Genomic DNA, 14,913 nt, shown 5'->3' with positions numbered 1-14,913 from the left:
GATGGTGCAGCCGGCCATAATTCCCACTTCTAGATGCTGCCATGCTGTGGTGTACTCTGCTGTTGATAGGCACACCTGCACGTCCTGGAAGTAGGCCTTGACAAGGCTTGTTAGGGCTACAGGGACCCTGAAGAAGTCAAATGCGGTCCAGAGGAGGTTGTGAGGGACTGAGCCAAAGGCGTTGGCGAGATCCAGGAACACCACGTGAAGATCTGTTCCCTCCGTCTTGGCAACTTTGATCTGATGCCAGATGGTACTCGCATGTTCCAGACAACCGGAGAAGCCAGAGATGCCTGCTTTCTGGATTGATGTGTCAATCAGATGGTTTCTTTGCAGGTATCCTGCCAGCCTGTGAGCGACCACACTGAAGAATATCTTCCCTCAACGTTTAGGAGGCTGATCTGGCGGAATTGGCCGATTTCTGAGGAGTCCTTTTCCTTTGGGATAAGGATTCCTCCAGCTCTCTGCCAGGATGTTGGTATCTCCTTCTTTTGCCAGACCACCCTCATGAGCTTCCAGAGGAATCGCAGGGCATCTGGTGCATTTTTGTAGAGCCTGTATGGAACTCCGTTAGGACCTGGGGCTGAAGCAGCCCTTGCTCTACGCACAGTTTTCTCCACTTCGCTCCATCTGGGTGGGCTGATATCTAGCTGGTGCTCTGGCGGGTTGATTGGTGGCATATCAGATGGGAGAATAACCTCTTTGTGGCGTTTGGCATCTGTGCAGGACTTTTCCAGATGTTTTTCCAGGTCTGCCTTTGACACTGAGAGGCTTCCACTCTTCTCCGCTGTAAAGAGACTCTTCACAAGTTTGAAGGGGTCTTTGTAGAAGCGTGATCTTGTCTGTTCCTTCCTTCTGCGCTTCTTTACCAGATTTTCCGCTCTTCTCAGTGTCACAAGTCTACTCCGGATGGCCTCCTGCAAGACGTTGATGCCCTCCTTTTCCTCCTCTGTGGCTTTCCTCCACTGCTTCTTCAGCTGCCTCCTCTCTCTGACTAGGCGATCTATTTCCTTCTGCCTCCTGGACTTAGTGGGGATTGTCGGTTCAGATCTCTTTCTTTCGACTGCTCCAAACCTTTCCGATCCATAGCTGTATATAAGATCTCCCATTTTCTCCAGCTTCTTCCTGGTGGTGCCTTTGAGCCCCTCTAAGATGTTGCAGAGGTCGGTGTTGACCTCCATCCACAGTGCCTTTTCGCAGGATTTTGGCCAAATTTAAACAAAGTTAAACATTGCAGGAGTTGATAGTATTTCGTTTTATACCATATATTGGAAACTCAGTCTTGCGTTTGTCAGTCATGGCTTCAGGTTTATTCTTGAACAATGGCGGCCGACATTGTTGAGACAGAGACTTGAAGATTCACCCTCCCTCACAGAGCTTCACCTCAGCATATCTAAATCTTCATCCAAGGACAGTCTATTAAATACACTGAATGTAGGTGTTTCCGTCTATTCAAATAGGCCCTAGAGCAGGGAGTAGATGTTACATTTAGGCTATCAAAAAAAATTGGTGCAGGCATAGTAAAAACGGCAACATTATTTAATCAACATTTAATCAACATTCACCAAAACGATTTTAAAATGGGCATGTTTTTGCAGTATTAAAGGTGTTCCCAGACGATCAATACACATGGCACACACACACACACGAGAGCAAGCTTGCAATTCAATAGTATAAGTATACAAATTAATAGTAGTGATGGGAAGTTCGGATCATTTTACCGACTCGGTTCTTTGAATCTCGTTCAGTAAAATGAACGAATCTTTTTTCGAGTCATTCGTTCATTTCGGGGGGGGGGGGGGGGGATGGTAAGAGAAATTCCTGCATTAAAATAATGTATCATGACAGTCTGGATGATTTGAAGTGGTCATTTATTATCACACTAGCATTAAATTATCACGGCAAACTATTACGCTGAACTCTAAGTAAAGTACAAAAATGTTAAAATAACGAAACCTGTAATTATTACTTGTGAAGAAATATCATTCACGTCTTACTAAACCTAGCCACGCGAAAGTGAATGGGGTAAGCAAATCCTTTCTGTTTCCTCTTCTGAGCCTATGCAGGTCACGTGAAAAATGATCCTAAGATCCGTATCCGAAGACCCAGTCAAAATGAACGAATCATTTCTGTTTTCACTAGCTACCAGTGCTGAGCCTATGCAGGTCACGTGATGAATGAACGATGAACGAATCATTGATCCAAAAGACTTGGTTGGCAGAAAAACAAAACATTGATCCGAAGACTCGGTTGGCAGAAGAACGAAACATTGACCCGAAGACACGGTCGGGAGGTGAACGAATCGTTCATCTGCCGGATACGGATCTGATCTGTATCCGGCAGATGAACGAATCGTTCACCTTCTGGATCATTTTTCACGTGACCTGCATAGGCTCAGTACTGGTAGCTAGAGGAAACAGAAATGATTCGTTCATTTTCCGACTCGGTCTTCGGATACGGATCTTTGGATTATTTTATCACACCTCACTCCCCAGGTCAACCCAAAGTATATTCACCCAGGAATGCTTACATGCTAGTTAAATCCAAATAAAAGTAACAATTATAACTAGGTATAAGATACATTGAATTATTGACTATGGCATATCCTTATTAACTATACAATTTCAAATTCCGGTCCTTTCAGAGTTCAAAGAACAGAAATTACAACTTATGTTTGAAACAATTATTTAATTGGATGTAATTATTTTAATTAAAGTAAGTATACATGTGTAATAAAATGGAAATGATACTGTATGATGCTGAAGACAATAGAGCAACATTATTAGTCATTTTCATATTCATCTTGGCAAAGTAATGTGGGCCTATATAATACATTCATAGTCGACAATCACATATTCAATGCATAGAGATTACAGAAAGAAACAACAACTTTCATTCATATTATGCTTTCCTCTATGTGTTTGCTCATATCAATCCTATATGTAAAGGTGACTTTATAGGATGTGTTCTCATTGCTAATAGGATGCCCTCCAATAGTTGCATTGATTGATTGAGACCCTAGAATGCAAAGCAAGTCACTTGGAGCTTGCTAGTTAGCTAGAGTTTCAATTTAATACATACAATTGATAGTGAGTATATGGAAATGGATTTACTTGCATACATTCACACACTTACTCTTCAAGAATGTATTGAAGACATAAATTATTCAAAAGAGAGTCACAAGGTTACCATTTGCTTGAGACATAAAGCCTCCCCTGTCAATCTAAATGTTGTTACATGACTCATTCTTGGGTAGTGGTGTATTCTGGGGGCAGATCTTCAGATTTGCCACTTCTGCCATCTGCCATCGGCACTGCAGTTTTGAAGAGGAGGACCCACACTGGTTGGGAAGAAAGTCATCTGGAAAAGCAACACATGAAAAAGGTAGCTGAAGGATTCACACCCACCTTTTTATCTCAAGGTGATTAGTAATGATCTTTTCCAATGTAATGTTCATGACTCTGTACCTGTGTACCCTGTGGAGGTGCAGGCAGGTGGGAGGTGGGAAAATAGGGGGGCACCTGTCTTGAACTGTATACCACCTGCTACAAAATCAAATACAAAAACATGTAAAGAGGGACAGCCTATTCAGTGTGGAGTCTAATAACCCACTGCATTGGGCAGCAAAAGTGCTGCTGGTCTGTAAAGATTTATTGTCATAGTTATACTCACCTCAGTGTCAGAACAGCAGGTGGCGTTGCAGGCAAACGCAGATACACATATGGAGACAATGAACTCCAGTAAAGACAACACTATCATCACTCCAGCAATTCCCTGTGTCCTGCTCTGTTGTAGGGGAAAGAAATATTACACATACCGACTGTGAGACAGATCAAGATTATTGTGATGTATGTTATGAACAGTACAGTTTGCTCTATACAATTTATAATGTTAAGTATATCTACCATTAATAATGCATTGTTCCTGTGGCAGTTATAGTCATCAAAACAGCCGTAATTAGGGTCTGTTATAAAGATGAAATCCAAACCAAACAAAATGATGGCATTCACTGCAGTTATTGTGCTGAAGATATTCATCACCAGTGATGCTTTGACCTATATGAAAAAAGCAAAAATCACACCACAATAACCATGATTATAAGTTCAGTCCAATATATTTGAATGTTAAATTCCTGTAGCTATTGGTTTAGGACGGCGGCCAATCCTCTCACTCTCACTTCAAACAAACAAGGCTGACTTCAGTCAGTTCTTTTATTGCCACAAGCAGCACACTGCAACACACACGTGTATTTTATGGAGGCGACACAGGACACACACACACAAACACACGCAGGCTGAGGTCGCTGTGAAATGTACGCTCTGCATTTGACCCATTTGACCCATTTGACTTGCAAGTGCTCATACGCAATAATCTGACCAATATAACAACTGCCCATAGGATACAACAACGACGCACAAATGGGCCCCTTCCTTCATCATTGCTTTGTTGAATTAGGCATTTCAATTAAACTGTGGTGTCTGGCACCCCCCTATACTCATGATGGGTTAGGACACATGGCACTGTTGGTACACTTGGAATTCATTCATTGTGTGATTAGTAATCAACATTTACTAGCTATTGATATGGTAATTATGGTTGCAGTTATTAATTTAATTTTCTAAAACTGATTGTTCCAATCCTTGATTGTGATTGGCTAAATCACGTTCCATGCCGTTGTAAAATCCAGCATTACCTTTCAAGTTGTCCTCATAACATTCTATGATAACATTCCATATTACTGCGCATGGAATATTTCAAAGAAAGAAAGACGTTACAAAACTGACGCTGGCCTAGAGGGGAGAGAGATTATGGCAGTGACGGGACATAGGTGCGAGTCGTCACTGAAATCTTACTGCCGTCCAAATTACAGCAAGAGGAAGGAGTGGAGCAACATCCTTGCAACATCATCTGGGACACTGAAGCATCAACATCAAGATACCCCTGTCGCTGCACCAGCAAAAAGGGGCCCGTTTGAAAACTATTTCAACAATTGCACTATTAATGGCGATATACAAATTAATGTGAATAAATAAGCACCCCATTTTTGTCGGTAGCGCAAGTGTTCCATCTGGCTGTTGCGTGGCAAAGATTTATTTAGGAACTGTACTTTGTAGTGGCGGAAGAATGACGGTTTGTTATTAAACTATTTAGTTTGTTAAATTGTATTGTCGTTATTTAATGAAACCATATCAGATATTTGTAGTGACAGTTTTAGAAAAGCAATAAGCTTCGCAATAAGCTTTGCGTCGTGCCTAACAACTCCCCTTACCTGTTCTAAAATCAGCGCAAAACATGGCCTCTTGGGGCTTATTGCTTAAATTAAACAGAGTTCCAAATGAATAATTTAGTCTGTTTTATGAAACTGATATGAGACTGATCTTTATTTTGACCACTATGGTAGGCACCACACTTTGTCTTCAACTGAATTGATCTGCTGTTGTGTTGAATGGTTGATATCTATCCAATCGGGTGTGATCCCCAACATATATTGGCGCTATTGACAGGATAGTACCAACATTATCTTGGGGGCCCTCGTGCAGAGAGAATGGCTATTTATGCACAATTGCACCCACATTTATTTTGTCGCCGTTCACAAGGTAAGGTACCGCCATTACTCTGGTGCCTGTGTGAGGCTGGTACCTATTGTACCTACACCACCACCACAGACAACACAAGATACACCTCAAGATACACCTCAAGATACACCTCAACAGATACACCTCAACAGATACACCTACAACATACACCAACATACACCAACAACATACACCTCGACAAGATTTCACATCTCTCAGTGTTAGTTCAGGTTAATTCACAGCCCCTGCGAGCACCTCAGCCACAACCACTGGCTCACATTTTCATCAGCCTTAGATGACTCATTTCAAGCTGATTTGAGCGACTGTCCTCAAAAAACGAAATCCAACATAAGTGTTTTGGCTGATTTAACCACAAAGCCTCTAACACAGGGCTCTTCAATAGGCGGCCCGCGAGCTGCTTTGGACTGGCCCCCGGAGTGTGCTCCGGTAGCATCATTCAGTTCATGACTATGACTAATAGTACACTCTCACATGCAGTTGGTGGCGGTATGCACACTATAGTTGGCGGTATATTTTTTCGTACTCTGATATATATGGCCAGAAAACGTTTGCCTGTAAGTATTTTCTTAAACAGTTGATCAGTTATTACTTCAAACAAACATTACTTCTTGTGGAAACCACTTGTAATGAACCGAAGTTGGTTTGAATTGTTTACTTTGATGAATGCAATGCTAAGTGATTGTTTTTAGAAACGAATGTTACAAGATGAGATTACTAAGATGCATTCTGTATGTCTGCTCAGTTTTACAGTGCTTCCTAAGTAAAGGTTTGAAAAGAACTTCAAGCTTCAGACTTTCTCTTGGGGAAACTGTTATCTATCTATGTAGCAGGCTAGAGTGACCACGCCACGCACACAGAAGCGGGGACAGAATAGTAAAAAAAAGATGGGTGCACTTGGAAGTTGTTTGCCAATTAAATGAATGATTCTAAACAACTGATACAGTTCACCTGAACAGTGATGCAATTTGAAACACATTTCCTTGATAGAATACCATGCACTTGTAAGTTGTTGCAATTCTATTCAGTTCCATGCAATGCATTTTGTTGGTGGAGATACATTTGATTCTGCCTGTCTCTCAAATCAGTTTAATCTTAAATATTGAGGATAATGACCAGTAAAGTCGTGTTGGTACAGCTATGTGCAATGAAGTGCATGTTTTTGTTAGTTAATTGCATTTCTCCAATTGTCTGTTAATATGGCTTGGTTATTGCTCACCTGGTTTGATTTTTGAATCCTTGGGCCTATGTGGCCTCTTGGGCATATCTTGTTAAGCACTTACAAAATAGAATATATTGATTACTTCAGTATGTTGTTGTAATTTCTTTATTTGTTACCGTGATTACTCATATCCTCCGACCCCTGACTTTGCCTCAGTTTCAAGAACCGGCCCCAGCTCCAAACTAATTGAAGAGCCCTGCTCTAACACCTATCTCCAGTGGTCTTGTGTGTGCTTACTGACCTCTGCTACCAGTTCAGTGGCGTAACGTAGTTACGACGGGCCCAGATGCAGGCTATTATGATGGGCCCTAGTCAGTGGCGTAAGGGTACAGTCCTGTACCCTTTTTTTTTCATGTTTGTAACCGCGTCAGCCATCACGCCCCTTTCCCCCGCACACATATTCTGCCTATAACACTTAAAACTGTGAAATTATCAAGGTAGATCTCTAACCGCTGCTGCAAAGCCCCCTCCCCCCGCGCACATATTCCGCCTATAACACTTGTCGGTGTAATTTTTTTGGCTATTCAGACTATTTAAATTGACATAAATATGTCTACGGGCCCCGGCTATGGGCCCCCTAGACCCACGGCCCAGGTGCGACCGCACCTGCTGCACCCCCTATAGTTACGCCCCTGTACCAGTTCCACATACTTTAGCTTCCTCCTTTCAAATGCTTCCTCAATTGCATTTTTTCAAAAGAAATCGTTTACTCAATAAGTCAAAAATGCGCCCCAGTCAGAATACAACACCAGGGGGGTATTCTTCGTACGTGGTTCAATGAAGTCGATCAAATGTCCCATTAGCCAGTTTAAATTAACGCGATGATTGAGGACAGGCTATCTCGGTTCTTCCAAGGCTGATCCGCGCTCAAACAATGTTGTTAATTCGAACCAGACTTCACTTATCAGGGTAATTGCGTGTGCCCGTCCTACTTCAAAAGGGGGAAGGGTCGATCACTAAAACCATGATTTTCTAACGGTACAATGGCTACTAAACTCTAACAAAGAGTCTCTTTTTTTCTCCGCTGGCGAGCAGGAGATGATCATGAACGCTTATGAAGACTACAAGACCATAATCATGGCAAAATCCAACACCGCCACCGCTGTGAGAGCAAGACAAGAAGCTGTGTATGGGGATGTGTATTGGGGGATGAAAATATATGTATGTATGTATGACAGCAAGTGCGACAGTGGTACGGGGGTAGAGGAGTTGTGTAAAGGAGTTGTTTAGTATTCGCAAGGTCCCTAGTTCAATTCCCCTCACCTCCTTACCATGTGTGTCCATATATTTCCTTGTAAGTCACTTTTGATAAAAGCGTCTGCTAAATGACTAAATGTAAATGTATTAATAAGAAATGCAATACATTGAAGCAGTGAAAAGAAATTGTGTATATTTCTTATCATGAGTCCACCTTAATCATTTCTTACAATAATGATATGCTATGGTGTACTAATAATACTGTCATATAATTATGAGTGCTTTGTTCTCCGCATCGGCGACACTACAAAAATGTACCTCTCGCAAAAAAGCGCAAGGCTATGCAGACAGTTTGTGACACAGTCAATGCTTGGCTGCGGTGTGTGGTGTTTGCAATAAATGGCTTATTCCTTGTCGGCTGAATCGGTAGCGCTCATACAAGAACTCATCATTATGGAATAACGGATCTTGGTGATCGCGAAGAACTCTCTCCCTATGAAACGCTAATCTAACTAATATCGCTCCTTGGTCAATGGGATCTCTCAGGAAGGGAGCTGCCATTTTTTTTCGGGGGTGTGGCAAGCTTATCCAGCTTCACTTAAATTAGCCTGCGCTGGAGCAGGTTCAAGTTTATTGATGTGTTGCTATGGTAATTTAGCCAAAGTTGCTTTGAAGAACCGAAAAGGCGGACCTATGTTATCTTATCCTGAAAATTATCTCTGTAACTCGCTAAGCGAGGTACGAGGAATAGGGCCCATGTCTGGTCTCCTAGCAGTCACAACAATACACTGTGGAACTTGAAGTTGTCTTGCGACATCAGCCAGCAATCTCCAATCCTGCACTTTGCCCCATTTGCTAGTACTGTTTATACGTGCCTGGTGTCCACTTTTCTGCCCCTCTCACACAAAAAAAATTGTACTGTCCCTGTCATTAACCGGCAAAGAGTTAACCTCAACTTGTTTATTCTTAAACAAACACACAAATTATTTTAAAACCTGATTATGTCTCCATGTGTAGTTTCACATCCAACACCAAATGCATCCTCTGTCTTCACCCACCCACTGACTGAGGTTCTGCTGAGTTGGGAGGACATCATAAGTGGCCCCAACGATGAATTTAATGCGGTTAGTGTCCATCGCCCAAAGTTCTCTCCAGCATTAATACATCCTTCATATTGCATCACAATCACAATCACATTAAACTGCTCATACACTTTATCTATACTATTATATATTCTTTATAAATACTCAGTGTCACAAGCCAACAATACCTCACATACCAAATAAACGAAAGGTCTTCTGCAAAGAGACATGAAAACATGAAGTAGTGTGAATGTAATGTATTGCAGATGTTGCGTTAAGGTACAGGCCTGTAGACAGTGTTGAATGTTCTATCATCAAATACTCACCAAACATGGACTGAGCTTCTTATTGGCTCTAACAGTGAGAGAACCAGCAGTGATGTACTGAAAGAAAGAGTGTTTTCACACAGTGTTGAATGTTCTATCATCAAATACTCACCAAACATGGACTGAGCTTCTTATTGGCTCTAACAGTGAGAGAACCAGCAGTGATGTACTGAAAGAAAGAGTGTTTTCACACATAAAAAATACATATGGCATTAGGAGAGCCATTGGTAATATGATGACACAAAAAAGGTTAGACTGTGGGTTTCACATAGTATATTAAGAGGAATATTACAGGTGGCAATCATTTAAACAAACTACTTTATTGAATACATTTTTAAAGGAGAAAAAATAATGCAATGAATGAATAAATCTCACAATGATGGCTCCCCAGAACATGATGCCAGAGAAAGTGGATATTGTTGATGCATAAAATGCAGTCACGATACCAAAGAGGAACACAACCACACCAATCATAATTTGAACTGTCTGTGGAAAATAAAGGAAAACAAATGGAGCTCCGTGGAAGTTGATAGTGAGTTAATAGTCATTTGGGTTATATGGAACTTAGGTTATCCTAGACTCACCCCCAGGGCTGCTGGTTCTCCTTTAAGGAATTTCCCAAGCACAGAGGAGACTGGTGGAGAGGAGGCTGGTGGAACAACTCCGCTCTGGGGTGAAGTGACATATTGGGCACCTTGTTGTGGGTAATGATGAGTGACAACCACCATGGTTGCTGTTGGAAGTTACACAAACTTGAAAGGTCCAGAGGATCAGAGAAAGAACAGTTTTGAGAGCACATTCTAAATAAAAAATGACTATTTAGCTAAAATAATCTACACTTAAGAAGAGAAACTGACAATTTCCTGTTCATAGCTTCCTCGTCCCTAATGCCATGTTTTTTCTTTTTCGGCTCATGACCACAATAACTTTTTTTGAAATCCTCTTAGTCAGTAACTGTGACAAAGCCGCACAATTACATTAAAGGGAAGGGAGAAGTTGGGAGAAGAGGGATACGTTTAGAGGAAAGCACAGAAGCAAGGGTGGGAAAGGCTCTGGCCAGATGTTTTGAGTGTGATAATGTAGAAGTGGTAAGTCCAGACATTGCACAAGGTGGGCCATTCTTCAGTGATGTCGAGTCCCACACACCTCTCTCTGGATCTTCTCTTGTTTGTTTTCTTCATCATCCCTCTGTCTCACTATTGCCTCTCTGTCCTAATTCTCATTACCCCCCTACACTCAAATCAGAGTAGCTTAATTATCATTGTGTGAAAATGTACTCATAAGAAATGTTAATTTAAATACTTGGAGTAATAATAGATGAGTCAAGTTAGGAAAAAAAAATTGAAATTTAAAGTGAAATTTGGAGCCATTGTCAAAGAGTAAAAATGTGGATCGAAAAAGACTTAAAAATAGGGCCCAGGTTGAAAAGTGTTTCACAATTTACTGTAGAGCTGAATCAGTCTTTCATTTTAGGCAGATTAGAAACACATTCAATTTATCTGAGAAAGACAGTATTACAAATATGCACTGCAATTACACTGGAGAGTGATCTTAAACTGACAGATTTACCAACATCAGGTATGCCATTTTTACCTTTTAACTATCTTTGTTGCACATAATGCGCAATATGTCAGTGTAATCAACTGCTACCAGTCCTAGAAATATGTTAATCACGTTATTCTGTTATTCAGGAAAAAAAATATCACTCAGTACACAGATTTACCTTTGACGAATTCTAATTGAAAGTAGAATGGAAACAGGTTTCCGTGTGGATACAGACTACAGATCAACGACGATCCCTTCTGAAATTGTTCTTCCCAAGTTCTGAGTCTCAACTTAAGGTCACTGTCTTCTTGAGTCACTGACAGCCACACTAGTAGGAAGCGCTTGTGATATTCCTTGGTGATCTTGACGTTGTGAAAGTGATTAAACCCTATTGATGAGCCTGTTCTGGGCTGGCTCATCTATAGCCAATCAGATCGTGTTCATCCCAGGAATTGTCATTGGTAAATATGGCACCAACATTCTTCCTGCTTTCTGGCGCAACATCCCTTTCCTGCTGCTGCCAATATGGGCTGCTGTAACCCTCTTGTGTAGGCCCAGAGAGCTGCCAATCATTCCTGCAGATCAGGTTGCGGAACAGCAGAAGAAGACTGTGTTGACATGGCCTGTTGACCTGCTATTGTCTCTGATGCTGCTGGGGGGAATGGCCTTCACGCTGTTCCGGGCTTTTGTGGTTCTGGACTGTCGATTGGATGTCTGTTTCACCAACATCTACCAGTATGAGCCCTGCCTGAAGGACAATGTGGCCTTCTCCAAAGTCATGATGCTGGTGTTCTTGTTCTATGCTCTTCCCCTCATGGCTGCATGTGTGTATGGGCTGAGCACTCCAGGAAGCAGCTGGATGCTGGACTGGACTCTGCTCATGCTGGAGCTATGGCCCAGGCTCAGTGGTACCATATTGGGGGTTCTCTGCACTCTCGTACCCCCTTTACCTACCGGATCCCTTCTGATGCCTGCCGTGGGGTGATGGGGCTTAATGTGGCATACACAGCTGTGCCTATCCTCCTTGCCCTGCGGTGTGCCCTCCGCCCCGCCTACTTTCATGCCCGCTGTGCCCAAAGGCCAAGCTGATAAGGAAAAGAAACAGAAGTAGCAAACGAACATACTGAACTGGACACTGTGTGTGAGTGTGTAGAAGTATGTATGTGAGTGTGTGTATGTTGAGGTAATGAGACTCAATGTGCGTATGTGTGTATGTGTCTCTGTTTCTGGACTGCCACCTTGTGACTCCTGCCAGCTCCAGATCCTTGTAAAGATTCTCTCAGCTGTTGAGGCGTTGGCTCAAGGCGGCTTCCTCTGGTGTTTACTGTTGTGCTTCTGAACATGAGTTGACTTGATCCCAAAGAAGATGCCATGTCATGTGGACCTCTGGACCCACACCAACCGCTCCTTCACAGAGACTGGTTTATCTCACTCCAAGCTTGACATGCAAGTGATGTAAAACGACGCCAGCCCTATCTCTTTGGACTCTCACCTCTTCTTAATCAGACATGAGTAATGATTTGGATTGTCTTTTATTTCCCTTGGGCACACCCAAGGGGCGTAGGTTTGGTCTCAGCATTGGTAGGGACACTGCACAGTCCCTATGGACCATATGCAAACCTACGCCCTGTGGCACACCCCAATGTGACAACAAGGAGCGTTTTGCATCACAGTGGCCATCGCTGCTGTATTACTCTGTATCAGGGAAGATAACGAGGAACGATAAGTGTCCCTACCAATCCTGAGACCAAACCTACGCCCTTGGCCTCACGTACAATCCCAGCTGGCCAAAGGGCCAGACGAATGCCGTATTTCAAATCGTTGGCTGTATAAGCCTTTTGGTTTTGTTCTTGAGGAGATTTGTTGTGGTGTTTTTGTTGTGGTGTTTTTGTTGTTCTTTTTTGAGCATTAAAATGTGATCTCATTTTCACGCAAAAAAAAAAAAAAAAAGCTTGCTATGTTCCTTGGTGGTCTTGACATTGCGAAATGCTCCAATACATAGGCCTATCGCACACAGACGCTGAAGCCAGTGAAATGTAAACAGCCTTAATATACACCCCTCATAACCGTGCATTTGACTGTACACTGTACATAAATAACAACAATTACAGACCTAACTGTTTCATTCTGTTTCATTCGTTTTTTATATTGGAGTTAAATACTCCCCTCAGTCAATCAGCCACTTCCTTGCATGCATGCATTTGCCTCAACAACTCTGTGTCCTCAGGAAAATGTGTGGATTATTTGATAGTATTTGTGGCGCAGAGCAATGTCAGCCTGGTGATTTCCACATCACCAAGGGCCCCAGTTCTCGGACAACCAGGTCGCTTTGATCCTTTGTTTCCTCTCGCGTTCTTCCAACGTCCGACCGGTGAATTCCACTTCACCCAATGCCACAGTTCCACGACTCGCAGGTCGCTTTGCTAAAGTATTTGTTCGTTCTGTTCTGCCTCGCCCCTATGCCCTAAATACTCCCGTGCAGCGCTCCGGCCTCACAAGGTTTTCTGTTATTTGCGTTAGTTTGAAGTATCTTCTGTGCTTTGCCTTAGTTTGAATTATCTTCTGTGCTTTACCTGCGTTAGACGCTATCCTCAGCGTTTTGTTCTTTTGTTATTTTTGGAAGCCTGTTTTCTTTTGTTACCCCTGTTCCCCCGACTTGGCTCTCCATAATAAACATTCTCAAACTCATCCTACATCCTGGTGTCTCCTGAGGTCTGTGATAAAGCTAGAGAGATAGAGAGAGAATAGGAAAGAGATTGAACAAAACAGAGAGACAGATAGATATTGAGGAGTTATATGTTTAAGATAAAAGAGACAGAGAGAGTGAATTAAACAGAAGGAGTGAGTGACAGTCTGGTAATGGTGTTACTCTCAAGCATTTTTCATTTATTTTAAATGTAGCCATCTAAGGTTTCAAATAACCTTAGCTTAGCTATCATGCTTTATACAGTAGACATTTGTATTTTGATGATATTTGATAGTTGATGATTTGGTATCACTCTCTCTCACACTCTGCAACTGCTTACCTGGAGGCAGGATAAGCAGCTTGCACTCCACTTACCCTTTTCCCCCTATATAATAATAAATATAATTCTAAATCTATTTTGGGGGTTTTGTGTTCTCATTATATTGCTTCCCTACGAACCGGGTCGTAACAACAGTTCAGATGGTGTACATAAAAAGTTAAAGACCAAAAAAATGACTGTCTTGGAAATAGCAACAAGTCTCATGCTATGTATGTAATATTTGTATGTGTAATTTTTATAACCCCATAACTCGATTAAGAAAAAAATCGAACAACCAGTGCTATCTGGAAGCACTTTACAACCAGCCCAACCAAGGAGACTTTGATAGTGCAAGGTCTTAGTAAGCAGAGGTTGAGATGAGAATTCAATGATAAAAAATGTTTAATTGGACTGTCCCTCCCACTGGTGTGTGTAGTGACCAACTCTAAAGTTTTGTTTCTCCATATTTCTCCAGAAGCCCTTGAACAAATGATAGAAGACGGTCAATGATAATAGTTAAGTAAACTATTATTATTGGGTTTATATCTCATATCACACACCATATGCACTCCTGTAAATTTCAACAGCAAAAAAAATAACAAATGAAGTTAAAAAAAATGTATGACAATAATGACCCGCTGGATTAGCCTCCCAATCCGACATAAGCTTGCTATCAGGGAATTGTTATATTTTGGTGGAATATCTGGCTATTTCCATGCTATGAAATGCCATGCTGTAAAAGCTGTTCTTCCATTTCCACAGGGATAACTTGAGCACAAAATTGGATTATCAATAACCTGGGCAGCTAGTGGGAACAACAGGTGTGTTTATCTTGGCTACTCATCAACCGTAGGACGCAAAAAGAACTTGAGCTTAATACATAACTATACTAACCAAAGTGATAAAACATGTGATTTATTGCTTTATGTATATATATTTATG

General features: G+C 41.8%; 3 protein-coding genes across 3 annotated transcripts in view; 1 reads left to right on the top strand and 2 right to left on the bottom strand.

Moving 5' to 3' along the window:
- LOC105896113 (membrane-spanning 4-domains subfamily A member 4A-like) overlaps window positions 1-11,192 on the bottom strand; it is a 37,608-nt gene extending 26,416 nt beyond the window's left edge. Inside the window, exon 1 of the mRNA XM_031575808.1 lies at window positions 11,145-11,192. The gene's annotated coding sequence lies outside the window, so the exon portion shown is untranslated. The remainder of the gene's footprint in view (window positions 1-11,144) is intronic.
- Window positions 2,674-9,750, bottom strand: LOC116222309 (membrane-spanning 4-domains subfamily A member 4A-like). Its single transcript, XM_031575815.2, has 5 exons — window positions 9,534-9,750; window positions 3,906-4,055; window positions 3,673-3,786; window positions 3,468-3,545; window positions 2,674-3,360 (listed from the first exon to the last, which is right to left on the bottom strand). The coding sequence occupies exons 2-5, from the start codon at window positions 4,035-4,037 to the stop codon at window positions 3,280-3,282; spliced, it is 405 nt and encodes a 134-aa protein (XP_031431675.1). The 5' UTR covers window positions 4,038-4,055; window positions 9,534-9,750; the 3' UTR covers window positions 2,674-3,279.
- Window positions 11,193-11,336: 144 nt separating the features above from the next.
- LOC105910031 (transmembrane 6 superfamily member 2-like) lies at window positions 11,337-12,077 on the top strand. Its single transcript, XM_042709210.1, is given in 3 exon segments — window positions 11,337-11,844; window positions 11,847-12,022; window positions 12,024-12,077. Coding segments are annotated over 3 exon segments (714 nt in total). The 5' UTR covers window positions 11,337-11,360.
- Window positions 12,078-14,913: the final 2,836 nt, after the last annotated feature.

Source organism: Clupea harengus, chromosome 11 (assembly GCF_900700415.2).
Source record: "Clupea harengus chromosome 11, Ch_v2.0.2, whole genome shotgun sequence".
NCBI classification, from domain to species: Eukaryota; Metazoa; Chordata; class Actinopteri; order Clupeiformes; family Clupeidae; genus Clupea; species Clupea harengus.
The sequence above is the reverse complement of the archived record's forward strand: the minus strand, read 5'-3'. Positions and strand labels throughout refer to the sequence as shown.